At 49.0% G+C, this 27,519-nt stretch overlaps 1 protein-coding gene across 6 annotated transcripts in view; it reads right to left on the bottom strand.

The window, feature by feature from the left end:
• Nucleotides 1-27,519, bottom strand: part of SULF2 (sulfatase 2) — a 102,703-nt gene that overhangs the window by 69,027 nt on the left and 6,157 nt on the right. For all 6 annotated transcript variants that reach the window (XM_074317821.1, XM_019749674.2, XM_074317820.1 and 3 more), the window contains exon 2: nt 9,977-10,255. In XM_074317821.1, coding sequence (XP_074173922.1) covers nt 9,977-10,151 — 175 coding nt within the window. In that variant the 5' untranslated portion in view covers nt 10,152-10,255. The remainder of the gene's footprint in view (nt 1-9,976; nt 10,256-27,519) is intronic.

Genomic DNA, 27,519 nt, shown 5'->3' with positions numbered 1-27,519 from the left:
TGCCCAAATAAGCCAGCTGAAGGAGAGCGGTGTCAAGATACTATTAGAGTACAATTTAACAATGCCTCGAAATGACAGCGGCATCTGTGCAGAAGCAACCCTCCATGTGAAGCCTCCCCTTCCCCTTGGGGACAGTAACCTGCTTTATTAAAACCGCCATAGCGTCGGGGCACTATAAAGACACATCTGGAACGCAAAAACATATGATCTAATCTCCTTGCCCAGCACAGCCCTAATGCAGACGGATGGCTCCGATGGGAGGGAAGAACCTGGAAGACGCGGCCACACAGAAACACACAGGCCCGTTTTCAATATTTTAAATGAAGTCAAGCCAGCCAACCAAAACTTATTTTGTCCAACATAAACCTGGGGACATAGAGACATAAACAGACTCAGTCTCTTTCCATGATCAAACTTTTCTACTTCGCTGGGCCAGGGGTGAGGTCACCCTGACACCTCTCTGGGACTCTAATGGGCCGGGGAGGCCCCACCCCGACCCTGAAGATGGCACATAAATCCTGGTGCCCAAACCACTCGATTGCCAGGAACGTGGCATTTACCCCATGACACCCATTTGCCCACCCACTTTGTGACTGCTTTTCTGGGGCCTTTCAAGCTTGCGCTGGAAATGTGACCACTGCTGTTTGTTAGCAACTCAGTTCAGAATAGTGCCACTGGATTCTCAGGACCTGCCTCTCAGACCAGGTGTCCTCACGATGGTGGCAAAGGGGAAACCAGTCCTGATTCTCGGATAGTACAAAACAAAGTCAAATGTAATTTCTGTGTTCAGCTATGAAAAGCACAGGCTAGAAATTGGTTGCTAAACCCAAAATCAATTAAGCAGATGTTGAAGAGGCAGTATTGGAATTTCATTAATGAACATTGGACTGTCAGAGAGATCAGAAAGTTAATTTTTTCTCCTGTTCCTTCTGCTGGCCCTGCTTGCAGAAGTTTCTGGGAGAAAATCCTGAGAGGGTCCTTCTCCACAGAGAAAAGGTGGCAGACGGACTCTGGAAAAGGACTGGTCACCCGTATAATCAATGGCACTCAGCAATCATTGGTCACTTCCTCTCTCAGAAGGTCCGTCCACCCAGAAGCGTTCCTTTCACTTGTAATTCTCCAACGCATTGCCCTTGGCAGAGGCTATTTATTCAACCAGAAGGGATCTCTTGGGTGTCTTGCCCATTTTCCAGGGTGGGCTCCACAGAGCCAGTCACCTAGTTCCTGGCCTGGTGGGTGATGTTTGCAAAGCAGCCTGATGTCTGTGCGAAGCCTGAAAACCTCGTTTCCCCATCTCTGTAAACGGCACCACCATCTGCCCAACAGCTCAGCCAAAAACCTAGGAGTCATCCTTGAGTCGCCTTTCCTCCCTCCCACGTGTAATCCATCAATAAGCCCTGCCTGCCCGACCTTCAAAACAGAACCTGCTCCCTGCACCCTCTCCCTCTGCAGCACTCCCATCATCTCCCACCTGGACCCCTGGTCTTCCTGATTCTGCTCTTGTCCCTGGGCCACCCCTGAAACATGAGCATTTGACCTGCTCAGCATTTCAGTGACTTTCCATTGGCCTTCCCCCATCTCCTCCCTGCCCTCACCCGCAGTACTCTCCCACTCACTCCCCAGGTCCTGCTGGCTGTCCTTCTAGCCACATGGCTCTTGCACTTGTTCTTCTGCCTGCAATGCTCCTCCCCCCATTTCCACGGGAACGTCTCCTTCTCCGGGTGCAGTGCCCGTCATACAAGCACACCACCCCTGCTAGTGGTGCTGCCCCTGTCTGGACCCCTTGCTCCTGATCCTGATGTGGCTGAAACCCCAGATTGCCCACCAATATCGGTTTCCCCTCCTTCCTTCTTAACAGGTTGTAATTTTAATCTTCAGTACACTTAGCTAGGAAACTACGAATACATTTCCCAGATTCTCTTGTAGCCACTACATGTGGGAGTGGTCCTCCGCGGCTTTCCAGATCCACCCTGTGCCCAGCTCTCCAGCCCAGGGAGCTGGCCTGGATGAACCGCAGGCACATGTGTCTACTCTCTGGTTCTGGGCTGGGTTAGGTCAATGGGGGGCGCTGGCAGGAGATCACCAAGGGAGGTAACTGAGGTCGGGGTATGGATCCCTCCATCTCCTTCCCTGTGGTATCAACAGAGGATGACAGCTCCTGCTGGGTGCCCTTTGTGTCTCCAGTTTCCAGTCACCATTCACTCTCTTCATCCCCTTGGTCTTGGGGTAGGGATGACCCCACTGCTACTGCTACCCTTGGGGGCTGCACTGTCACTAGTGGTTTCCCCACATTTGCTCACCCCTTAGCAAAAAATAGTTAAATCCTCCTTGAAGACCCCAAACTTGAGTGTGCCCCACATTCCCTGCTGAGACGGTGTGGCTAAGTGAGTGAGTTGTATGTGCCGTCAGCTCCTCTAACGGACCTTGTCCCAGACATCCATTGAAGAGACCTTGGAAATGGAAGCCACACAATAAGCGTTACAGAACAGAAAGGCAGAGAAGGAGCTTGGGTCCCTTGAAGCGACCATGGCAGCCCTGGACTGCCAACTTCCAGATAATTTTATGTGAGTGAGAAGCAAAATTCTATCTAGTTTACGCCACCGCTATTTTACATTTTCTTTTACATGCAGCCAAACTTAATCCCGATACACTCAGCTTCCAGAATTGAAGTGATCTCCCAAGGGTTGCTGAGTCGAAAAAAAGAAAAAAATCTCGTGGAATGTGCTTGGCAAGCGGAACGCCAGGGTGGGTCCGAATGAAGCGCTTTTCTTCCTGAGACAACCTGCACCGACATGTTTTTCTAACTCTAGAGAGCAGGGCCAGGAATGTCAGGAGTTGATAGCTCAGGGAGGCTGAGGTGGAAGTTACCCCCGATCTGGTGTCTGGAATCGGGGCACACTCTTCTGGTCTTCCAGCCATCTGACCCTTGCCAAGTCCCCAAGCCTGCAACTTAGAATTGATTTCTGGATATCAGTCTGCAGCTCAGGGTGTGGTTTCCTTGTGTTCACAGATGGAAAGTGCAAAACAAGTGCCTGGCCAGACACCCTCGCAGGCCTTTCTCTCAAAAGCCTATCTCTTTCACCAGCAGCCCTCCCGGCCGAGGGCCTGCAAATTACAAGATCACAGATCCCTCTGAGAATCTGGTGAGGGTCTCGGACCCAGGAAAGCACAAACAGGCAAACAATCTGCAGGCAATTCCCCCGGCCCCCACTCCAGGCCCATCCAGGCCTGGGCCTCTCCCCTGAACTTGTGACTCTGAAGGCTGGCTGCCTTGGACAGCTCCTCTTGGCAGTTCTCAGGCATCTGCAATGTGCAGGTCCAGAACTGAGCTCCCGACCACAGCGTTCCCCATCTCCATGAACAGAAAATCCCTGCTTGTAGATGTTTAGGCTAAAATCTTGGAGTCATTCTTGACTCCTCTGTCCCACTCTACATTAGCTACGTCAGCACATCTTAGGAGCTCCATCAGCCTACTATGTGCAGCAACTCACTCCTTTCCCCCACTCTGGTCTGAGTCTCCATCATCTCCTGCCTGGACCATTGCAGTAGACTCATCACTGGGCCCATCTCCTGTGTGAATTATTGCAGCAGACTCATCACCAGGCCTCCAGGCCTCTGCTCTTATTGCGTCCCTTTAGTCTATTCTCTGTATCATAGCCAGAGGGGTCATATTAACACATAAATCAGATAATGTTCTTCCTCTGCTCAGGGTCCTCTATTGGTTGGTGTGCATGTCACTCAGAAAGCCAAAGTCCTCTCCCTGGTTCAAAGGCCCTGTGTGATCCAGCCTCCCACCAGCACCCCATTACCTCTGAGATCGCATCTCCTCCTGTCCCTTTTGCTCACACTGCTCTGCCACTCTGGCCTCTTGGCTGCCCTGTGAGCCTGCTAGGAGTGCTTCTGCCTCAGGGCCTTTGCACTTACTGTTCCCTCTGCCTGGGATGCTCTTCCCAGGGGAATCCCCTTGACTGGCTCCCTCACCTTCTTTGCCTTCTCAGAGAGACCACTCTACATAAAACCACAACATCACCTCTCTCCTTGTTGACTTCCTTTCCTTGCTTTATTCTCTTCACCACTTTTCGCTATCTTATGTACTATATACTCATTTATCTTTAAAAAAATGAACTCTTGCAGTAGAATGTAAGCTCCATAAGAACAGAGATTTTGCCTATTTTGTTTGCTGCTGGATCCTTTGGCAATTGGAGGTGCTTAATAAATACCTGGTGAATGACTGAATCTAGTCCACCCTTTGAGCACCCTGCTTCAGAGAGAGCCTGTGAGGTGCCACGGGCTTCTCCTGGACTTGTCTGCACACCAGCCATTCTATCTCCTTCTGGCACCAGCTCTTGACTTTTCCTTCAGGCAATCACCTCTACTCCCCTCTCCTAGTCCTCCTGGTTCCTGTGGGGTTGGCCCCGCCCCTGGCTCTCGGAATGTGCACATGACCCAGGCCAGCCAATCATTGTGTTCCATCTCCCTGAGTTGTTCAGGGTTGATCAGATGTCACAGAGAGTGCCAGACTGAAGACAGTTAATTTGGGGATTTTCATTGGCACTCATGGGAGAAACTCCTTCTATAAAGATGGCTTGCTGTAGCATTAATGTAGGTCTGGCGATGCCAGGGGTGTCATATGGAAAGTTGGGCTGACAGTGAAGACAACTTGGAGGAAAGCTGAGGCCCGGGAGATGGAGAGACAGCTGACATCCAACGATACGGATCCTGGATCCAACCATACCTGATACACTTGGACTTTTTATTTACATGAGTCCAATGAACTCCTTTCTTGGGGGTTTACTCAGAGAGGTCAAGTAACATTCTCGAAGCCACACAGTCAGTGTCAGAGTAAGGATTTGAACTCAGCTGTCTTGCCAGAGAATTCTCATCCTTACATCTTTACTGGGAGTACTTTCATTTAAAGATGTTCTGAAAGGCAGAGCATTCTTTTGAAATGAGCATTTCACAGTTCATGCAATCATGAGGGGCACACTTGAAATACTGCAATCCAAGGGGGCCCCTAAAAGGCACCTTGTTTCTACCAGGCATGCACCCTCAGCCAAATGAGCAGTGGAGAATCAGTGCTTGCTATTTTGGGGTTTGGGTCTGACTGTCTCCTTAACCCTCAGACCCAGGAGTTACCACCATGTGGTTCCCATATTAGTTTGGCCCCGACATTAAAAGCCCGTGACTCACCCTTGGAAAAGTCCTCCCCTTTTCTAGTCTCCATTCTGCTGATCAGGTCAAAGAGGAGGTCTCAGGGAGGTGCTAGTTCACCTTTAACACCTCTCTCAAAACTGCCCATCACCCTTCATGACAAAGACACGCCAGCCTGGAGGGAGGCAGCATCTTGCGGAGATGTGAAAACACTGCTGTTCTCATCGCGCTGGGTCTGGCAGTGTTCTTCGACGGAAGGCAATGGATAATAGCTTTGCATTTACAGTCATAATTTAGAGCTTCCTTTTAAAATAGTATTTAAGCTTCACAAAGTAAGTCTAGTGAAAGAAAATTTCCAATAAAAGAACAGACGGCACTGGGATGCTGCACATAGTCTCTTGCTCCAAGCAAGGACCGTGTCTAACTCATCGTGGTGGCCCCTGAGACGCACCAAAGCTTTGTCTGGACTGAATTAAACCAGTAAACCCTGGCAGAGTCCACCGGCTCCTGGCCTCTCTGCCTGAAGGACACATGCAAACAAGACCTTGGCTTCTGTGCGCTTCTCCCTCTCCGACCCTCCTGGTGAAGAAGGCCAGCCGAGACCCTGCTGGTCTCCGCGGGTCATCCAAACCCAGGGATATTCCCAATGGCCTTGAAAATGTATTGATCATGGAGTCCACTTAATGACTGATGTGCCCTGGGACCAGCTCCCCTGGGCATTTGACACTTCTGAGTGAGGGAGGTGTGTCAAATGCATATAAAAAAAGGAAAATGTATAGCCCTCCCTCTCCCCACATTGCAATTAGGAAACAGGATGACAGGCCCCTCTTCTGTGTTGTGTCCTGTACCAATATTCTCCACCAGACCCTAATTAGGATGGACAGCTGTTCTCTGCCCCGGGACTGGAAGAAAGCCTGGAATTATCTCAGTCGAGAAGTCTCCAGCCCCAAGAACTGTTGGAACTGCCGCATGGATGAGCAGAAAATAGCAGATGATAAATTTTTTAGGACCACCCTCTACGTGCCAGTTGTCGCAGACTGTGAGATAATGTGCTGGCCTTTTTGGGAACATGCATTATTGATCCGGGTCTGTCTAGTGGTTTATAAAAAGCTCATCATCCCCTCACCCCACTGCCACCGTCCCATCCCTCACCTCCTGAAAAAAGGGCAGCCTCCTTCAAAAGCCAGTTCTGCCGATGGAGGGGCTGGCTCCTTCGTGGAAGGGAACACTTGCAGGCAGCCATCTATGCAAGTTTGTGCTGTGGGTGGGAGCTGGCAGATGCCACAGAACACAAGGGCTCTAAACCCATCACCCACCATATCCACTTCCTAGAATTTATCCTTCAGAAACACTTGCTTGGGTATCCAAAGACATGTGTATAAAGACATTTCTGGCAACGGTATTTGTACCAGTGAAAACTAACAAACACACTAACAACTCAACAGCTATCCTAGGAGACTGGTTAAGTAGAGCAGTGGCTAAGACCCTGGGCTCGGGGTTCAAATCTTGTTTAGCCAGGTTCTAGACTGGGAACAAGTAACTTCATTTCCCTGTGCTTTACTTCATCTCTCCACCTATAAAATGAAGAGAATGAATCTACGCATTTTACGTAAACTGTGATCTTCTTGGCTTTCCTCTCTCCCGTGTCATCAACACACCCACAGCTCCTTTCCCTATATTTGCATATTCTGCTGGTTTTATTCAAGCGTCACAGATGAAAACTTACAATTAGATTCTGACATGAGGCTCAGTTAGATCATGTGGCTGCAGCAAAACACGTGTTGTTCCTAAGAATGAGTGTTCAATCACTCACCGTGGTTCAGGCCCCAAATCTGGGAGTCACCCTGGAAGTTCTTTTCCTTAACTGCTCCCTCCAACCCATCCATCATCATCTCACCCCTTCCATTGCTGTCCCCCTTATCCCAGCTTCCATCATCGCCTGCCCAGTTACTGCACTGGCCTCCGAATCCATGTCCATTTCACTAAGAATGTAACTCAAAGCTCTCACCACGGCCACAAGGCCCCATGCGACCTGGCCCCAGGCAACTCCTGGCCTCATCTTTCTCTACTTATATCCCAGCTCCGTCCACTCCCACTCGTAGGCATTCCTTTGTCCCAACCCACCAAGCTCATTTCTAACTCCGTATCTTTGCTTTTTCTGTTCTCTCTACCTAGAACGATCCTTTTTCAGTCCTCCCGTTCCCAGAACAGTACAGTACACAAAGTGGATGCTTAACAAACATCTGTTGAATGAATGAATGAATGAATGAATGAATGAATGAATGAATGAATGAACATCCGGGGTGTCTTGAATTCCCAGGCATAACTATGATCAAAACAGCTCACGGGGTCCCACAAGGCAAGACCACAGTGCTCTGAGGTCCAGGTGCTACCTCTGAGTGCTCTTTGCGAAAGCCTGCTAGAAACAAAATTCACGCCCTTATGGCCAAGGTCTGTAGATTCCTCATGGTTGTCAAACGTGGCTCATGCTAAATGGTGACAGGGAGAGAGGCATCCTGTTTGTCAAACGGTCAATAAAAGCTCTGGGTTCTGATTGCTTCCTGGCTGCATATTCTTTTTGCACTGATAAGGTCCCTGAAAAAATCTATACTTGTGATCATTAATACAAATCATTACAAGGAATGACTTGGATTTATATAAATCACCTTTTCTTGCCAGTTAAAAGACTGATTTGTATTTTTAATAATGGATCCAAAAGGGGTATAGATTTGCATTTCGATCTTCATCACAATCTTATATCAGGTTGCAAAGGCTTATCCAGTAAACCTTTACATTTATTGCCACCAACGATATTCGGTTGTCCTTTGACAGTGGGTAGAGGCTAAAGGCCAACCCCTCACCTGGTCAACTATCGGCATTCCTTACCATAACCCACGAGAGCCTCCAAGAGGCTCCTCCCCACTCTCTCCAGTCTCATTTCCTGTACTCCTTTCCCAGGTTCCAGCCACATCTGTCTCCCTGGTCCTGCCTCAGGGCCTTTGCACATGCTATTGTCTCTGCTTGAAAGGCTTTCCCCCAGATCTTCACAATACATGGTAGTACTGATGATGATAAAAGAAATCTAAGTCACAGGAGAAGGAAAATGCAAAAGGATGGTGTGTCGTCCAGAACAGTAGCCATAAGCGGCTACTGGGCACCTGAAAGGTGGCTAGTCCCAACTGAGATGTGCTCTGAGTGTAAAATACGTGCCAGAGTTAAAAAACAATATTAAAAATGTAAAATATCTTATTAATAATTTTTATATTGATTACATGTTGAGTTGATAATAATTTGGGTATAGTTGGCTAAACAAAACATGTTATTAAAATTAATTTCACCAGTTTCTTTTTACTTTTTAAAAAAAGGTACCATGTTTCCCCGAAAATAAGACTTAGCTGGACCATGCATCTTTTGGAGCAAAAATTAATATAAGATCTGGTCTTATTTTAATATGAGACCAAGTCTTATATGATATAAGACAGGGTCTTATATTAATTTTTGATCCAAAAGACACATTAGAGCTGATGGTCCCGCTAGGTCTTATTTTCGGGGAAACACGGTAGCTACTTGAAAATTTAAAATGACTTTTGTCATTTGCGTTTGCGGCTGGCATTATAATTCCACAGGGCGGCGCTAGTTATAGGGTTTAAGGTGGAGAAATGGAATCCATAAAATCAGTAAATTCTAGGGGCAGAAGACACAAGATAACGAGAAAGAAGGTTTCTACTGAGAGCCCCAAAGGTAAGCTGGAAATATAAGTGGAGTCTGAGTCAGGGGAGCAGAAGGTCCAAGTGAGACCGACTCTTCAGGCCTCACTCTTGGTGGCTGCGTTTCTGGGGTCTCTTCCTCACGCAAATGAAGACACCTACAGCTTGGGTGGAGGAGCCCATGGTCTTGCTCAGGAGGGCAGGGAAGAGTCAGGGCGGTTTGTTTGTACAGTGAACCAAGGATGCAGCCTGGGGTGACTTATGTGGGTAATAAAAGGAAGGCGAAGAGGCCATGAGCTGGAGCAGCCATGAGCTCTTGTCATGCCTGCATCGGTGTAAAGGAACAACCTTGGCAAGGGCCCTGTCCTCACCGGCTCTACCTGTGAGGGGAGGAAGCTCAGGACCAGAGGTGCCTCCTGGGGTACCATCTTTGTGAACTGGGTCAGGATACTGCCGATAGGAATGGCTTTCTGCTCCCGGATGCCACCGAGAAAAGCTGAGCCCGCCCGTAGCTGTTGAGATTGGTGGAGGAAGGGTCTACACATGCATATGTGTGTGTGCATGCTCGCACGCATGTACAGTGTCAGCTCAAACAACACCCCCTCTGAGAAGCCCTCCCTGATAACCAATCCAAAGGCACTCTGACCACCACCCCATCGAGCACAGCGCCCTCTTCAGTTTCACAGGAGCATTTGTCTCTTTCCGAAATGACTTTTCATGTGAACTTCACATTCCTGCTGATTATGTCTCCCTCACTCCATGAGAACAGGCATCGTGCCTTTCTTACTCATTACTGAAGTTCTAGGCCCTAGAATATTGCCTGGCAGGTAGCAGGTACTCAATAGAAATTGGATGAAAATATGAATTGGTCTTAACATGTCTTCTCCTTAAGACTGAAGAAATCCACGCAGGGTTCTTCATTAGGAAAAGGATGGAGACCCCTAACCTTGAGGACCCATCTGCGAATCCACAGGTGTGGGGCAACCCCTGTGACTTGATTAAATCCCACAGAAGAGAATTCTATAGATTGACACAAGTGTCTGCCATCGGGAGCCTTAGCCCCAGCAGATGGTCCTAGTGACCCTGGGGAGATGCCACTTGCTGGCTGGGGTGCTTACCGAGCTCCACATCCTGGTCATCCGTCAGCACCAGGATGATGTTGGGTCGGATGTTCCTGCGGTCCCTCTGAAGCCTGCCTTTCAGACGGTGGTGTGACAAGAACGCGGAACTCCCACCCAGCAGAGAGAGAACAGTTGCGGAGAACAGGCAGAGCAGGAGGCTGGGGCGCGCCATTTTATATTTTTGCTGATCTGTTGCTTCTTGCAGGAGGAGGCAGGAGTCTGAGGTTGCGTCTCGTGGATTTGTTTCTTTGCCTTCTTCCCTCTCTGCTCACGGATCTAAAGTAGGAGTAAAAGAACCAGGTCAGTCTCTCAGTTCAGGCTGCCCGACCGCTCAGACTTGCGTAATGCTTTTTACAATGGCCTCTGGCATGGACAATGAGTGTCTCTGATCAGGGAGAGCTATAGCAGAGCAAACAGCTAACTCGGCTAAAATCACAAGAAAAGAAATCACAATCCACTCAGGCACTAGGCTGGTAGGAAAGCCTTCTGTGACCACTTCTGCAGACAGAATTCTCCCCTGGACCAGCGAGCCTGGGGATGCATTTGTGGGTGGCAGCTCAAGTCCCAAGTCAGATAATCAGCCTGTCACTAAACTATCCAACCACTTCAACAGACAAATCACCCCCAGAGAAAGGAACGGTCGAAGCCCAGTCTGGGAGAGATCTTTCTGGTCACCTCGTGTCTGCTGGCACAATCACGGGTGCACAGGAGAGGGCGCTGCAGCCTGACTCCCGGGCAGCATGTGACTCGGGGAGGGCACTGGACACTGAGATGATGTCCGCTTTGGGCTAGACGACTCCTCAGGATTCAGTCCCGGCTCCATCCCTCACCAGTGTTGTTTCCCCACCAATAAGCCAGTGGGGATCCTCAGTTTCCCCATGAATAAAAGGGGGAGACATAGTTATTACAAGAACTCAGTCTGGTGGGGATGTGTATGAAGGCTCCCTGCTAACAGATCCCAGAGCTGGGAGGTTATTCACATTAGTTTTAAGTTGCAGAATAAACAAAATGACAGAAGAGACACTTGAGGGCTACAAAGCTGAGGGAGATGAACTGTCACATTCCACTGGGACCTCAGTCACTGCCCCCTCCCCCGCCCCCATCACACCACAAGCCCAGATCAGATCACAAGCAATGGTGGGGAGGGGGGGCCAGGTGGGAGGGCGAATCTTGGCTCAGCCCGAGATTCAGGTCTCTACTCTCGCTCTGCTCTTTACTCTGCTGTCATTTTTCTACTTCTTGAGGAAATGAGGCTTCAAGTCCTGTCCAGATATAGACTTTTGGTCTCATTTATTTAAGACGGGGGGGGGGGGGGGAGGGAGAGAGAGAGAGAGAGAGAGAGAGAGAGAGAGAGAGAGAACGAACACAGACGTCTTGAGAGGAAACCAAACTTGTTGGAGTCTGGCTGAGTCACCCTTCCTGTGACCTTGAAGGATCAGACCCCAAAGTCATGGCTCAGGGAACTCATCACGGGCCCCAGGTTCCGCAGAGAGGAATGTGCTGCCTGCGTATCTCTCCTGGAGACCGCAACAGCCACCTACAGGGTCTCCCTGCGTCCCCCACCCCTGGCCCCTGCCATTCTCCCCAGAGCAGCCAGTGGGGATTTCCTAAAATTCAAATCAGATCATGTCACTCAGTGAGGCACTTCGGCCACAAAATTGAAGGGCACTCACTCCAGGTGGTACAAGTACAAGGCACTCGCCTCACCTTGGTCCCAGTCCTGTCACTCACCTGCTCACACCGTCCCCTGGCTTCTCATGGCTCAGGGAATAAAATGCAAACTCCCTACAGTCCTGCCCCTGCCCACCTCTCCTCCTTCTTCTCAGTTGCTCTCCAGCTCCACTCTCTTCTTTCTGTTGTTTGGACAAGTCAAACTTGTTCCTCCCCGGGGCCTTTGCACTTGCTATTCCTTAAACCTGGAAGAGTCTTTCCCTAGATTTTGTATGATGGGCTTATTCTCTCTGTCAAGTCTTGGCACAAGTCACTTCCTTGGAGAGGCTGCAATGACTGCCTGCCTAAGGTGGTGTCCCCATCTGGCCTACTCTCCATATATTATAACCTGTTTTATTTCCCTCATAATCTCTACTACAACCTGTAATTATTTATTGCCTAGTTCTCCCCACTGGAGGGTCAGCTCCATGAGGGCAGAGGCTGGGTTTGTGTTAATCACAGCTCCGTCCCCAAGGGATACACGGCATTCTTCCCATTTTACAGCTGAGAACAACTGAGGCCTAATCACTGTCCTAAGAGAACAGAGAGAAAATGGCAGAGACAGGGTTTGGCCTCTGCTCTCCCTGCCTGCTCAGCGTGGGCCCCTCACCCCTAAGCTCAACATTTCTCAGCTTCTTCCATTCAAGTGTCCCGATTTCTACCCTATCTAGACAACCCTTCCACTGTTATTTGCTTTACATATTTCTTTAAATGGCCTCATTTTAAAAGAAAAGCACAAATGTATATTTCTGGAAGAAAAACTTTGTATCCAAGGAAAAATGGACAATCAGCAAACCTTCCTTATAAAACTAGCAACACAAATACAGTCAAAGAAAACAGATACAGTGTTGCTCAGTCTAACAGTATCTAGTTCATGTTGAAGTCTCTAAGCCCAGCCCTGTACTCGCCTGCTCTTGAACTTGCACCCTCTCTTTTTCAGGGAGATTAGCAGGTGACATAGGAATCGAATCATATTAGCACGGTCTCTGCTGGAGGTAATGGGAGTCTTTGGAGGGGTGAAAAGGAGACATGTTCTAGCCATCTAATGGGTCCCTGAATTACTCCAGATCATGGAGTGGTCCTCAAATCATGTTTATCAGTCTGTGTACCTCCTTGGGAAACACAAGTGCTTTGCACTTGAACTGATGCGCCAACCAGCCCACTGAAATGCACATTCATGTTCCTTCAGATAAACATCGACGGATAAAATATGATCGAGAGAATTTCCAAGGGATGCCTTACAAACAGCAACACTGTTATACCAAAAATAATACAGCAAATGCTTATTGAGAGCTTGCAATACTCCAGCCCTTGCTCTAAGCATTTTATACATATCAGCTCCTTTAATCTGCCTACCTACCCATTAATATTATACCCATTTTATGGATGAGAAGCCGAGGTCCAGAGAGTAAAAACACTTTCCCATGATCATGTGGCTCAATAAGTGGCAGACATGGGATTCAAACAGAGTCTGGCTCCAGTCAGCTAGCTCAACCAAAACCTCCAGGAAGCAGATCTCTGGGCAAGCTACTAAGAGTCTCCCAGCCTCAGTTTCCTTATTTGCCAAATGGAGCATCAGGTGGCCAGGTGTCCTTCGAGGGCCTGTTCGGCTCTGGGCCTGTGACGCAGAGGTCCAGGGGAGCTGAGAGATACAGCCTGTATTGGAAGCCCTGGGCCAGATGGCAGGTGGAGCTGGGGTACATGGTCAGTGGGTCTCTGTTTCTGGCACCCACGTAGGTCTTCTTAGCACCCCCAACCTGGGCAGCATAAGCCCCCAGCCAGGATGCCCCTTCTCTGGATGGAAATCTAAGCTCCGTGACCAGAGACTGGAGAATAACAGGAGCTAATTATTTCATCAGATCAAGTCATCAGTAGGTCGATTTTTGATGAATTCCCCTGGCGCCGACTTCCCTTGGCCTTGTGCCAGTCTCGCTCCGGATGCTGAAGAAATCAATTAAAAATGACACAAGGAATTCTGCCTTCATTTTTTTTCCTTCCTTCTTGGTAAAAGACTCCAAGTGGATGAACTGAGGGAGGATCTGGCAAATGCGTGTAGCAGCAGCGGACCGACATTCTGTCCATCCCACGGGCACCACCTCTCATCCCACCAGCCTGTTGCAAGGTCCATTCAGCTCCTTCTCTTAGTCCTGTGACTTCTCACACACCTCCTTCCCAGCCAGAACGACATCTCTGGAAATGCCTAATGTCCCGAGCATTCAGAAATATCACTCCTGCTTCTGGGTTTACCTGATGATCTGTGGAGGAGCAGGTCTCAAGGTGAGTGGTTACCACAGACCCCGCATACCACAACTTTGGAGAAACACCCGGGACCTCACCCAGGCCTGTCCGGAAAAGACCCAGATGGATGCTTTCCTCTGAGGATCCCCAAATCCAACACAAGTGGCTGAGAGGGGCTTGGGAAGCATCAAGCAGCTGAGGGGGCGGAAGAGGAAGAAGTAGCCAGAAGCAGAAGGAGGCACTGACCAGATGGGAGAACTTTTACGGAAGGTGGGGACAAAGGAAATTGTGGGATGTGCAGAGATGTGCCGTGTGCTGGGGCCAGAGCCCCTGCAACAGACTGGGGGACCCTCCTAGGTGGTCCAAAAAGCCCAGCCACTTATGTCTTCCTTCCTTTACACATATTTAGTTAGGGCCTACCATTGTGTGAGACACAGTGTTAGGTGGTAGGATAATCCTGCCCGGATTATAACAGCCTCTAACTGGTTTCCCTGCCTCCACCATCACCTTGTTCCATCGAGCAGTCAGAAGGATCCTGTTAAAAGTAAGAAGCTGTCTTCCTCTTGGGTACTTCCCAGCTACCCTCCCTGCCCTGTTACTGGGCATTGACCATATCCCTCTATTGCTTTACTGAGGAGCCACAGCTCTGTGGCCCTCTCCAAGTTCCAGCAAATGTTCCCTGCTATCCTCAGCCCCAGGGACCTGTGTTACTCCTTTTGTTACATTCTGCTCACACCATTTTTGGAGGGCACTGTTTCCTGCAGGACTGATACAGCAAGCAGACAACACAGCTGGGATTTGCACCCAGATGTTCTGACCCCAGAGTCCTCTTTTGACTATGTTCACACAGGAAATGATGAATGATACAACAGGCTGAGGTTAAATGTGTTGTGCAACAGGAAAAAGAGGAGGAAACTGCTGACCTGGGGGGCAGTCAGGGAGGGCTGCCTGGAGGAGTCATTACAGAGTAAAGTTTGAGAAGCCTACCTGGAACAAAGTTCTGAGAACCTGAAGAAGGGGGTGGAGGACAGGGTGCTTTAGGCAGAGTGGGAGAGGTGGAAACGTGCGGTCCCAAACTTCACAAGCCCAGGAGTTGTCTAGACAGAGGATGACACAAGCACATCTGTTAAATCTTACACTCCCCCTCGCGTCTCCCCTTCTTCCTGGCCACAGGCTTTTTCTAGCCTTCTCTCTTCCTCTCCAGGGCTGTCAAAGTAAGGATGGGAGCTCCTGTAACCCGTAGGCTCCCTGTCTCCCCTACCCACGTCCAGGGAGTCTGGTGGCTCTCCACGCCTGTTCTTGGAATTCTAGCCGGAGGCAGAGAACCAAGCCAGCTCTCAAGAGCAGGACAGGGGACAAAAAAAGGGTCCGTCAGAGAAAGAAGGGGAAGATCAAGTTTCAAGACAAAAGTTCGGGATCTGGAAAGGAAATTAGACCATAAAGAGAAGGGCTTAAGTACGCAGTAGCCCGCATAACTATTCTCTCAACAAGAAATTCTCGAAGGCCCACTATGTGCCAGGCATAGTTCTTGGCACTGCTGATCAAACAGTGAAAAAAAAAAAAAAAAAAAGTCCTTGCCCTCATGGTGCTGAGATCCTAAGGAGTCAAAAGCTGGGGTTGAAGGACTCCAGCTAAAGGTGAGAGGGGTCAGAAAACAGGGTTGAAGCCTGTGGCAAACCACAGGTGAAGTGTTAAACTGGGGCCGTGGATTATAGTTAGAGAGCAAGGCAAGTTTGGAAACAAGACGTCTGAAACCTTGGGAAGCTGAGCATCACCAAGGTTTTGCACATCAAGTGAGGGAGCATTTGAGAGGCCACATAGTTCATACGCTTAAATAACTGGGCATCTGCTACAATCCAGGTAGTGTTTCATGACCAGAGAAAAAAAACCAGACACAAATTTGTTCTCATGGAGCTGACAGAGAGTGGAAAAAAGCAAGCAGACAGACTGGTAAGTGCTAGGGGGAAAATGCAGAAGGGGTCTAGATGGCCTGGGTTCAAATCTTGGCTCCACTACTAACTAGCTGTTAGGCAAGTAACTTAATCTCTTGTGGCCTCAATGTTTTAATCTGTAAAGTGGCACCAATTATAGCCCTGATAGAGTTGTGAGGATGAAATGACTTAATACTCATGAAACCTTTACAACAGAGCTATATCCAGTAAGCGCCTAATAAATGTTGGCTAGTGTTATTGTTGGGTTTGGGCCACCCAGCATTCTCTCCATTTACTTTCTATATGGTAACAGTGCCCAGTTTTCATTAGGGGATCCTCTTCACCCCAATACTTGGTCATTAAGGTTCAAATTAGACCCCAACTCCAGGGCTCCAAGGCTAGACCTTGGGACCCAGACTTGAGCCAATCAGGGCCTTCCAATCTCCCTGCCTCAGTGATTGGCCAATCAGAGTAATCCAGGCGCTTTGGCTTAATTAGGAAGAGGCACCTATTCTAACCAGCTAACTCATTCTATGTCTTCCCAATATGAGGAGGAGGGAAGACTGATGTCATCTTGCCTCATGTGGAGTTGGAATGAAGCCACCACACAGGAGAGAACAGAGCTGCAGAATGGAACGTACTTGTATCTTGACAATATTTGAGACCTGGATCCAGCTAAGCCTGACTATCAAGAGATTTACCTCTGGGTTCTTTGTTCCTTTCTTTGCACCAATAGATTCTTCTACGTCCTTTTATGACTTGCAACTAGTTTGAGCTGTTTTCTTTCTTTTTAGAGCAACGCTCTCAACATTTGGACTCTTTAAGGACATGAATCCAATTCTCTTTTTTTCCTTAGGTCACTCCGAGTTGCCTTCTCTGTCGCTTGCAATTGAGTGAGCCTGAATGTTGACTCAGGTGGCATCCCAGCCACCTTCTGCCTCTATGTTTAGAGACCTGACAACACAGCCTGGGCCTGTGCCCAACTCTCGGCCTTATCGAAGGCAAACTTCCCTCATCCCTATTTGTCAACTGATAAAAGAAAGGTGGTTTGGAAAAGCGGAAGGCACGTGGGCGTGGGTGTCATGAATTCTGGTCCTGATTTGGCCTCAGTTTCCTCATCTGCCAAGAAAAGCAGACTATCCCGTGGGCGCGGCCTTGAAGTTTGGGACGGGAAAAGTCTGACAAGTGGAGAGGGCGCCTTTCCTGGCCTCCCTCCCAGAAGCAGGCCTCCCTCTGTGAGTCCCAGCCTCGATCCCAGGTTTGTTTTCTTCAGAACACTCACGACCGCTCGCCATTCCTTTACGCACTCCTCTCTTTGGGCTTTTATTTTGTGGGAAGTCATCTTTCCTACTGGAAGCTCCACATGAGTAGGGGCTGTTTCTTTCTAACTCCACAGCCCCAGTTCCTGGCACAGCCTGGGTCCCAATTCTTTCAAGTAGCCAACAAATATTGACTGAGCACCTACTATACACAGGCCCTATTCTACGTGTTCGGGATCCAGAAATGACAAACTTTCATGAATCAGACACCCAAATAAGCTACAGGCATATGAGGTTCAGATGAGTCCTAAGATGATGATGCAGGAGAGGGAGGTTGGAAGCACTAGTGGGGGGAAGGCTATGATTTTTAAATGGGGGGTTCGCAAAGACCTCTCTGGGAGATGACATTGGGGCAGGGTCCTGAAGGAGGTAAAAGAATGGGCCTTGTGGATATTAAGGGGAACAGTGTTCCAGGTATAGGGAAAAGCAAATGTCCTGAGGTAGGAACACGTTTGGGCGTTGGAGGATCAAAGTGGGTAAGTATGGCTGGAGTTGAGTGAGGGGAAGGCTAATATTTAGAGTTAGAGGGGGACCTGGGGGGTTCCAGCCCACGAGTGCTGAGATTGGATATAGGTTTTAACAGGATCCTTCTGCCTGTGCATGGAGAACAGACTGTAGGGTGTGAGGGTGGATGCAGGGGGGCTGGTGAGATGACTGCCATTGAAAGTGCTTGGACCAACACAGGGGCAGTGAGAAGTGAGATTCTGGATGTTGTTGAATGAATGAATGCAGGGAAGACTGGCACATGCCCAGTGCTCCAATTACTATTTCAGCATAACAATTTACCCCCAAACTGGGGGGAATAAAATCTTTTTTTTTCTTTCTTTCTTTTTTTTTTTTAATGCACAGGGACTCGTGAGCAGGAATTCAAACAGGATGCAGCAGGAATGGGCTGGTCTCTGCTTTATAATGTCTGAGGCCACAGCTAAAAAGACTCAAGAACTGGGGACTGAATCCTCTGGTGGCCGCTGCTGGCAGTCTACGGGGACCTCAGGGACCTCTCCATGTGGCCTGGGCTTCCTCACAGCATGGCGGCGTCTGATTTCTTACATGGCATCTCAGGGTTCCAAAAGCAAGCATCCCCGCTAGCAAGGCACTGCTGCCTCTCTTTTCCCACTTAGCCTCAGATGTTCCCCCAGCATCGCTTTTACCCCATTCTACTGGTTTCGAGCAATTCGCAAGCCAGGCCAGATTCAAGGAGGGGACAGGGACCCCACCTCTCAACGGAGGAGTGCCCAGGTCACACTGGAGGTGACGATGTGGGGTATCTTGTGGCCATCTTGGAAACACAGTGGGCCCTGCCAAGTCACGGGAGCCTGGGCACGGCAGGGGGTGAGAGCCTGTGGGCCTCTCCCCAGCACACATCACCCCTCCCGGGAAGTGAAACTCCATCTGCGTCATACTCAATCTGTCTGCATCTGCCACACTTCGGAATTTGTGCCAATGTCCATTTCAAAGATCCCCGAGCCTCAGGAAGACTGGGGTGACCTGAAGCCCGCTTAGACCCCACTCCTTCTTCTCACACAACTCAAAGGGGGCTGGTGCACAGGGTTTTGAAGGGAGCAGACGAGGCAAAGAGAAAGGCTCACCCTGGAAGTGAAAGCATCAAGTTCCCCTCTTTACTTCGGAAGAACAGAGTTTACCCATTAGATGGGCATTGAAAACTTTCTTTATTCTCACTTAAAACAACAAAAAACAACACAAAACTTCCTCTTTCTTGTTAAGTAGAAAGGAAACCACCTAATGAAGCCAAACAGAAGTGAATAATCTGATTTGGGGGAACCAACTGGCCCTAACTTCCGTCAGTCCCTCCCTGCTAATGTGAGAAATGATGCCCTTTGGCCCTGTGAGCTCAGGGCTGCTGTGCCATGGAAGGCGCCCAGGAGGGGAGCCTACACTGGTCTGTGGTGGGAGACGAAACTGAGGGGTGACAGGCCGGGGCCCCAGGGCGAGGTTTGGGACACATAGTCACAATGCCTGGCTGGGCAGGAGAGGGGCAGAATAGCTCCCAAGCTGCCAGGACTCAGCCGGAGACAGTGCAGCTTCCCCGCCTCGCCCAGAATCAACTGCTGGAACTTTACGGCTGCTCCCAGGAAGCTCCCGGTGGCAGCGGCTTCTGGTGCGAAGCCAACAGTCGGCTCCGCTCCGAAACGGGGGACATGACCATTCTTTGCCCTGGGCACTCCATCCGTACGTCAGGGTCTCGGTTCTCCATGGCACCTGTCCTCTCATTTGTGCAAGCATTCTCTTTCAGTTCACTCCCTTTCCTATTTCAGTACCTTTATTTACAAAGGAAGGTTTCTCCCTCCATGGGGAATGAGGACCTAAACTAGGGTTTCTCAGCTTGGGCTCTACTGCCATTGGGGCCTGTCTTCTTCACTGTGCAGGTCACTCTGTCTGCCGTCGGATATTCAGCAGCATCCCTGCCCTCTACCCCTTAGGTGCAAGGAGCACCCACACCCATCAGTGACAACCATAAATGTCTCCAGACATTGCCACATGTCCCTCGGGGGACACAATACCCTCATGTGAGAATTACTGCCATAAATGGATAGCAGCACTAAGAAACAAACATGCAGTGGCTTTGTGGTTCAATCCTTGCTTGCCAAGAGTACTGAGCCTTTTCTTACAAGCGGAGCAGGCCCCCTTGAAGACAACGGAGGAGGGGTTACTGGGACTCCCTCCTTGAGGTTCCATGTCATTTACAACCTGTACACGGACCCCGAGGATGGGATCACAGGGTCCCACCCAATGAGAACCACTCCTTGATCCAGACAATGGAAGGGGTTATGGGAGCCCAGCAGGCTGGCCCAAGGCCTGGGCTCACAAGAAATCTGGATGTTGCTTGGTCACCTTTGCAGAGAGACACCTGTGTGCTGTGGCCTTTGTCTAAAGCAGGGACACAAACTCAAATGCCTACAAGGCCAAGTAGGAGAATTAAGTGGGTAATGTGGCCTGGATTTAGGGGACCGAAGGAGGGGTTGGTGGGTGGGAGCTGGACCACACTGGAGATGCTGTTTCCAAAGTGAAAACATTCAACACATTTTAAATACCGAACAGGCTAAATAAGGCCCCTATGTGTGATCTTTTCTGAGCACCTACTACTCTGTGCCAGGCGCTGTGTGGGACACTGGTTAACAACAGTGGACATGAGGCAGGCCTCTGTCAGCAAGGAACTGACACTCTGGTGAAGAAGACAGATAATTAATGAGTAAAGATGAATTTCAGATTTTCTTAAGAGCTTTGAAGGAAATTGTCAGGTGACAGGACAGAGAATAAATTGGGGAAGGCCTCTAGGAGGAGGTGATGCTTGAACTGAGGCCAGAAAGTGGGTGAGAAGCCAGTCTTGGGAAAAATACTTTCTAAGCAAAGGAAGCAGCAAGTGCAAAGGCCCTGTGGGGGGAATGAACTTGGCCCATCTGAAGAACAGACGCCCAGTAGGGCAAGAGCAGGTAGGAGTGGCAGCCTGGCATAGGTGAGGCTGGACATCACCTTCCCCCAGCCCACACCTGCCAGGTAGGCCACACCTGCTACACTTCCTGGGTGTTTAGAGGAAACTGGAATCGGATACAGAAATTCCCATGTCTGTTCTTTGTTTTTTTGTCTTAGCTGTGAACAAAAGCTTCCCTGGCAGCAAGTTACAAAGTTATTTCTGCGAAAGGCCTTTGGCCAAAAGCAATAAAGTCAGACCTGAACAGAGTCATTATTCACGCCTAACTGTGGGCTGGTTCTTATTGTAGACTGCCTCCGCCAGGACTGACAACTCCAGGCACACCCCACCTCCCCAGTTTAAACCCCACACTTTCTCAGCAGTTTCCCCCATAGAACAAGTATTTATGTTACCATTTACGTTACCAGAGATTGTAGTTTCCTTCAAGAAGAACATAAAAGGGATAAAAGGCTATTTTGACTGGCCAGTATGAATAATCCAATTATCTCTTATTTCCACCCAACTCATAGCCCTGTGCACCATCCTCACCCATCACGCCCCTGCTGTTAGCAGATAGCTTCTCATTAGCTCACCTGGGAAACGGTCCGACGCTTACAATTATGTGAGAAGCTTGGACTCATCGGTGGGGGGAGGGAGTCTGAAGCTACTTTTACCAAATAACCTGCTAAATTTAGAGATCCTAGTGGAGAGAATTTGGAATGACAGGTCCGTTGCCAACCCTGGCATGCTGTGCAATCTAATTAGCAGCTGGAAATAGACTGTCAAGTAGGAGGGAAGCTGTGGGTCAGAGGTGCTCTTTGAGCTCACATCAGTGTGTCCCACGAGCAGTCTCATCCCAGCTGAGGGACTCACAGGATGCCGCCTGGTGTAGTGTGTATAGGTAGGTGTACAGTGGCTAGAAGAGAGGGAGTGAGAGCTGGGCTGCCGGTGACCACGAGGGTGTGTGTGTGTGGGGGTGGGAACATACCCACACTGCGGGCAGTTCCCTCATAACCATGCACCTGCTCCCTTCTAGGTGTCAGCTCAAACCACTCCCGTCTTTGGGGTGACGATGCAAGGAGGTATGGTAGTGATTCTAGGAGTTGGCTTTGCCCCATAAACTGAAGAGGGATCCAAGACCCCCAACAGTGCCCTGCATTACGGAGCCCGTCCTGGAAGAACTGCCACACAGACCTGGGCTTTCTACTTGTACTAGACTTTGAACCATCCACTCACTCATTTAAAAATGCTCACTACTCATCTTGGGGCACAGTCACTTATTCCGAGGTTTCTAATTTTCCGTCTTTGCAGCATCTGGCCCCCTTCTTTGGACGACAGCACCCCCGATTTCAAGGATTCTCTCTCCCCTGCCAAGACCCCCTACTCTATGCTGTTATGTGACCAAGGGGCGCTCATATGACCAAAGGTGGCTAATCAGACTCTCTCACTGCACCCGACTCTCAAATGGAGTGTCCAGGACAGAAGGAAAAATCAGGGGTGCGTTTGTCCCATTGGAATCCCTCCTCCAGGAAGCTGCCAACAACTCCTGCTCTGAGGTCCCTAGAATGTTCTAAGCTAAAGCCTTAAGAAGGCCTGGGAGCTTTCATTTGTGCAGTTTTAGAAGTCAGGCCACCCTGAGACCCCAACACAGTGAGGAAGCCCAAGCAGCCGTGGGAAGAGGCCATGTGGAGAATAGAGCCACTGAGCTGATGACAGTCCCAACTGAGCTGCCATCTGTGACCAGCACTAGTGGTCCGCCGTGGAGTGGAGCCATTTGGACCCTCCAGCTGATATCACATGAAGCAGAACGCCCTGGCAACCCACAGTATCACTGGAAATAAATTGTTGTTGCTTTAATCCACAGAGTTGGGGGTGATGTGTCGCATAGCAGAAACACAACCAAAGAACCCCGAGTGACACTGATCAGAACCCATTCCTCCCACTGGAATGTCACAAATCACCTATGATGGGCCAAGATTCGTGGTCTTCTGGGGCTGACGGCTTTAATCAAATGACCACTTAGAAGAGAACATCATTCATTCGTTCTTTCAATCATTGATTCACACAGCCACCAAGTCAAGCTTTGATGGTACAATGATGTGTAAGTCTAAGGACCTCCTATTCTAGCAGGGCCATTACACTCAGTGCCTCAGTTTCCTCAAATAGTAGGCCCTGAACTAATAGGCCTATTATTTCAGGAAATAATAGGCCTGGCTTAAAAGGGCTGTTGTGATGATTAAATGCTTGGCAACAAATAAAGTCAATGATATTAGACTTTTTTTTTTATTAACAGTTGCAATGCATTGTTCCTAGAAGTGTAGCCATCTGGTGTGAGTGAGCAAAGTGTCGTAGCAAGAGACAAACTCCAATGCCCACATGGGCCATGCAGGTGACACACATGAGTGAAGCCAGCCCAGTGTAAGAAAAACCTGCTACGTCCCTTTTTCTCCATCTCTCACTTAACCACTTTTGATAGAGGCTAAGAACAGAGAAACGTTGCTCCACAATAAGAACACCACAGCAAGTACAATGACAAATGGCAAATGAACTTGGCCACAACCTCGGATAATAGGGAACAGGTGGGACTGTGGCAAAAATGGAGACCATGTGATCAGAACAGGAGTTCTAGTGTATCCAGCTAGGGTCCACGGCTCCCTCTTTTTTAGAAGCTAGAAACTATAGTTTCTAAAATGAGAACTCTAACAATTGTTAAGAATCTGACAACTTTTAAAAATGTTCAAAACAGTGTGTAAGTCAAAACATTTTGTTGTGAGCCGAATACAGGCCCTCATTAGCCAGCCGTGATGTCCTATTCTAACAGGATGACAAAGCAAGCAGAGACTTCTCTGCACCTCACTTTCCTCTTCTGTCAGGTGGCCATTAGAATATCCCTATGCTATAGACTGTGTTTCCCGAAAATTCATACGTCGAAAACTAATCCTCAGTGTGAGGGTATTTGGAGGGGTGTCTTTGGGGGTGATTAGGTCAGGAGGGGGAGCCCTCATGAACGGAACCAGTGCCCTTATAAGAGAGGCCCTGAGAGTGCTCCCTTGCCCTTCTGCCATGTGAGGGCACAGTGAAGGAGAAGGTGCCATCTACGAACCAGGAAGCAGGCTCTTACAAGACACCGATGCTGCTGGCACCTTGATCTGGGACTTCCAGCCCCCAGAACGGTGAGAAAGAAGTCTCTGGTATTCTACTGCCGCAGCATGAACAGATGACGATGGCTGCGTCACAGAACATTACACATCACCTGAGCCGGCGCTCAGAACACCGCCAGGCACATAGAAGTTGCTCAGTAAATGTGAGCTGTTAGGAGCAGGGGTTGGGGAGAGAGGTGAGAGAGCCCAGTCTCCTGCACTGTAATCGCTCCTTTCAAGAGGGGACAATTGGAGGGAGGGGGAGTCTGGGGGCACATGCAGAAATGTTCACCCCAAGATCCCTCATTAGCATGTCATGCCACTGACCTCACAGATTAATTCTCCAAAAAATTAAAAATAAATCTACCACCTGATCCAGCAATTCCACTTCTGGGTATGTATCCAAAGGACACAAAATCAGAATATAGAAGACAGATCTGCACCCCCATATTCATTGCAGCATCATTCACAATCGCCAAGACATGGAAACTAAGAGTCCGTTGACCAATGAATGGATCAAGATGTGATACACACACACACACACACACACTCACACAAATATTCTTCAGCTACAAAAAGGAAGGGAATCCTATAATTTGCAACAACATGTACGGACATTGAGGACATCTGCGTAGTGAAATAAGTCAGACAGAGAAAGACAAATCCTGCCTGATCTCACTTACATCAGAAGCTCCTATGAGTCTCCCCATCTTACAGAAGCTGGATCCGAGGGTCAGAGAGGTTCAGTGAGCGACTTGCCCAGCTCCACCCAGCTACCGAGTGGCCAGGCTGGGATTTGGACCAGGAAGTTTGGTTTGTTGGTTCTCGAGTCCAAGCCCTTCACCATGATGTTACACCGACTTTCAGAGACGTCTCTTATGTCCAGGCTTCTATACTTCCTTCATCTCCTGTCCAGTGGAAGTCACTGATACCTAGAATATTCCAGGAACTCATAACCCCATTCACTGGAGAGGCTGGTCCAAGCTAACTACGTGGGTTTGTTTCACTGGCTGGACGAGGGCATTTTAGGACCATATCAAAAAAGAGGGTGATGAGCAGAAAGAGGAGCTTGGGGACAAATGAGACAGAAACTGTGCCCCACCCAAAGGTCACTCCTTGGTTGACAGGACCCCAATTTTGTTCAGGAGGTGGACCTTCCCCAGCTCTAGCAACAAACCTGCATTAGTCTAAGCCTGTGGTACTCTGAGTGAAGTCACCCCCACCCCACCCCCACACACAAGGGTGTTCTCAGGAATTTGGGAGAAGGTTTTGGTTGTCACAATGCATGGGGGGGTACTGCTGGCATCTAGTGGGGGTGCAGGGATGTTGGATAACTTGCAACTCTCCACACAGTGAATAATCGCCCCATTTCCAGCACGACCTTCTAATGTCCCACAGACATTCAGGCAGGTGAAAAAGCTTTTACCTGACCTTAGAAATCAACTCCATTTCACATAAAACCACAAAAGCTGTTCTCTATGCTTCAACTCAACCCTGAATTTTGGGGGAATGCGACCACTCAGTAAATTGAGGGAAGACTGTTGTTTCATTTGGAAATTTTGGTAAATTGTTCACTATTTTGGGAAATCACATTGTCGATGGCCATACCACTTGTATTTGAGCTGCCAAAACCACAGGTCCGAATCCCAGTGTGTGTAGCTGTCAGACTCACGTGATTCTACACTAGTGTGAACACCCGACTCCATTATGTCTTCTAATACAGTTGTGCCTGAGCGTGTACGTGCTGCAATACGTATGTTTAATTATAAACTGCTTCCCTTTGAGCTTTCCTTTGAATTAAAGTCAGGGTGTTTTACTGATTAAAAAAATATGTGTAGATAGATTATATTATCTAGGAATTTATTTCAGGTACACCTGGCAAAAATATTTGCTATAAGAAGAGGGCGTCTAATCTGCTAATTTTGGGAACCACCAAGCTAAGTCAAACATGAAAAGCCCATTTCGCTTTAGCAGTGTTTGGTTTAGAATTAAGCACAAAACCCAACTCTGGGCCAACGAGGCATAATAAAGCAAAGTGTGCTGGGGTGGCGTGCTCTCGGAAGGCGTCCTAGCCTACTCTTTATTCTTACTTTGCATGGTGACGGGATGCCTGGAGCTGTGGCAGTGATCTTGAGATCACGAAGCAACAAAGTCAAAGACATGCTGAGGACAGAAGCACTGAGCATAGGAAGATCCGGGGTCTTTAATGACTTTACTGTACTAACAAACTGGCCCCTGGACTCTTCTGCTTTGGACTCTTGCTATGTGAGAATTAAACGTTTCTACTACGTAAGCCACTCTCAGGCAGGAATTCTATTACCTGCAGTGAAAACATCTTGATTCCCACTCAAATGATTAGGGCCCCAAGCCACTAAGCACCCTAGTAGGCTTTCCCGTTCTCTGGAACGTTCGACAAGCAGCCTGCATTCAGAAGTCTGTGGGCAGTGTCTACCTCCAGAGCAGGCCATGAACACAGCTTCTGGATGATTTGATTTTCATCAGAGCGTGAGCATCTCCTGAACTTCTGTGGGCTCACAGTTTTGTAAATTTCTTTTCAAAAAGCTCCCCTTTCCTGGCCACAGAGGTGGGTCAAGTCCCCCACGGGGACCCTGACCGGGAGCCAATAAGAAAGGCTGCTGGCAACATTCTTCTCCTAACACATCTGGCTTCCACCTGGTCAAACACATCCTGGGTAGCGTTCCTGGTCCCCAGGGATGGCCCTGCCCATCAACTTACACACACAAGACTTGCTCATAACGACTCTGAGTTTGGGATAGAATTGACCCACGTTTCAAGCAGGGCCCAGGTGTGCAAAGCCGTGGGCCAGGACTTGGGTTTCGAAATCCTATTAAAAGACCATGGAGAATTCAAAACAGCGGTGCTCTCTGGTTAGGAAGAATTCCACGAAGTCTGGGCTGGAGGAGAAGGTCTGAAGACTATGCCAACAGCTGTTCTACCAGGGAGGCATGCGAGCAAGGCCCAAGATGCTGCGTGACCTTCAGCAATTTCCCAAGGGCATCTGTTGCAGAGTGATGCTGATTTACTTCTGTCTGCTAATCACTCACCAATGAGAAGGACATCGGAGGCTCAGCCTGAGCCTCTGGGAATCTCAGGTGTGTTATAAAGAGGTGAACACATGGGATGGGCTAAAAATATTCATCAAATACATGTATGATGGGCCGGGGGGGCAGGGAAGGAGGGACAAAACCATGCCAAAGAACAAAATATAATCTCCGAGGATGATGGTGTCCAGTCCCATGGCTTAAAATACCACGGAAGCGCTGATGACTCCCAAATTTAGGTTGCCAGGTCCAACCAGCTCCAGACCTGTGTATCCAGCACCCACTGAGTTATCAGACACCTGGCTTGAGTGTCGTCTCAAACCCAACATTTCCACAGCTAGATTCTGGATCCTCCCACCGTGCCCCAAACCTTCTCTCCCAGTTTTCCCTATTTAGGAATCTCCAGGCTGCCCAGTTATCTTTGACTCCTAGTCACTAAAGATATTTGCTGGGGTGTGTGTGTGGGGGCTGTCCCGCTCTGTTAGGATGTTGAGCAGCATCCCTGGCCTCTAGCCACTGGTGACAGCCAGTAGCACTTCCTTCCCCAGTTGAGACAACCAAACATGCCTCTAGATATTGCTAAATGTCCCCGGGGTAGGGTGGGAGGGCAAAGTCACCTTAATGGAAAACCACAGCGCTTTCCCTCATTCTGAATATTCATTCCCCCAGCAAGTTCCGCTGGCTTTGCCATTTCACTCCATCACCGTGGG

This window comes from Rhinolophus sinicus, linkage group LG13 (assembly GCF_036562045.2).
Source record: "Rhinolophus sinicus isolate RSC01 linkage group LG13, ASM3656204v1, whole genome shotgun sequence".
Classification (NCBI taxonomy): Eukaryota; Metazoa; Chordata; class Mammalia; order Chiroptera; family Rhinolophidae; genus Rhinolophus; species Rhinolophus sinicus.
The sequence above is the reverse complement of the archived record's forward strand: the minus strand, read 5'-3'. Positions and strand labels throughout refer to the sequence as shown.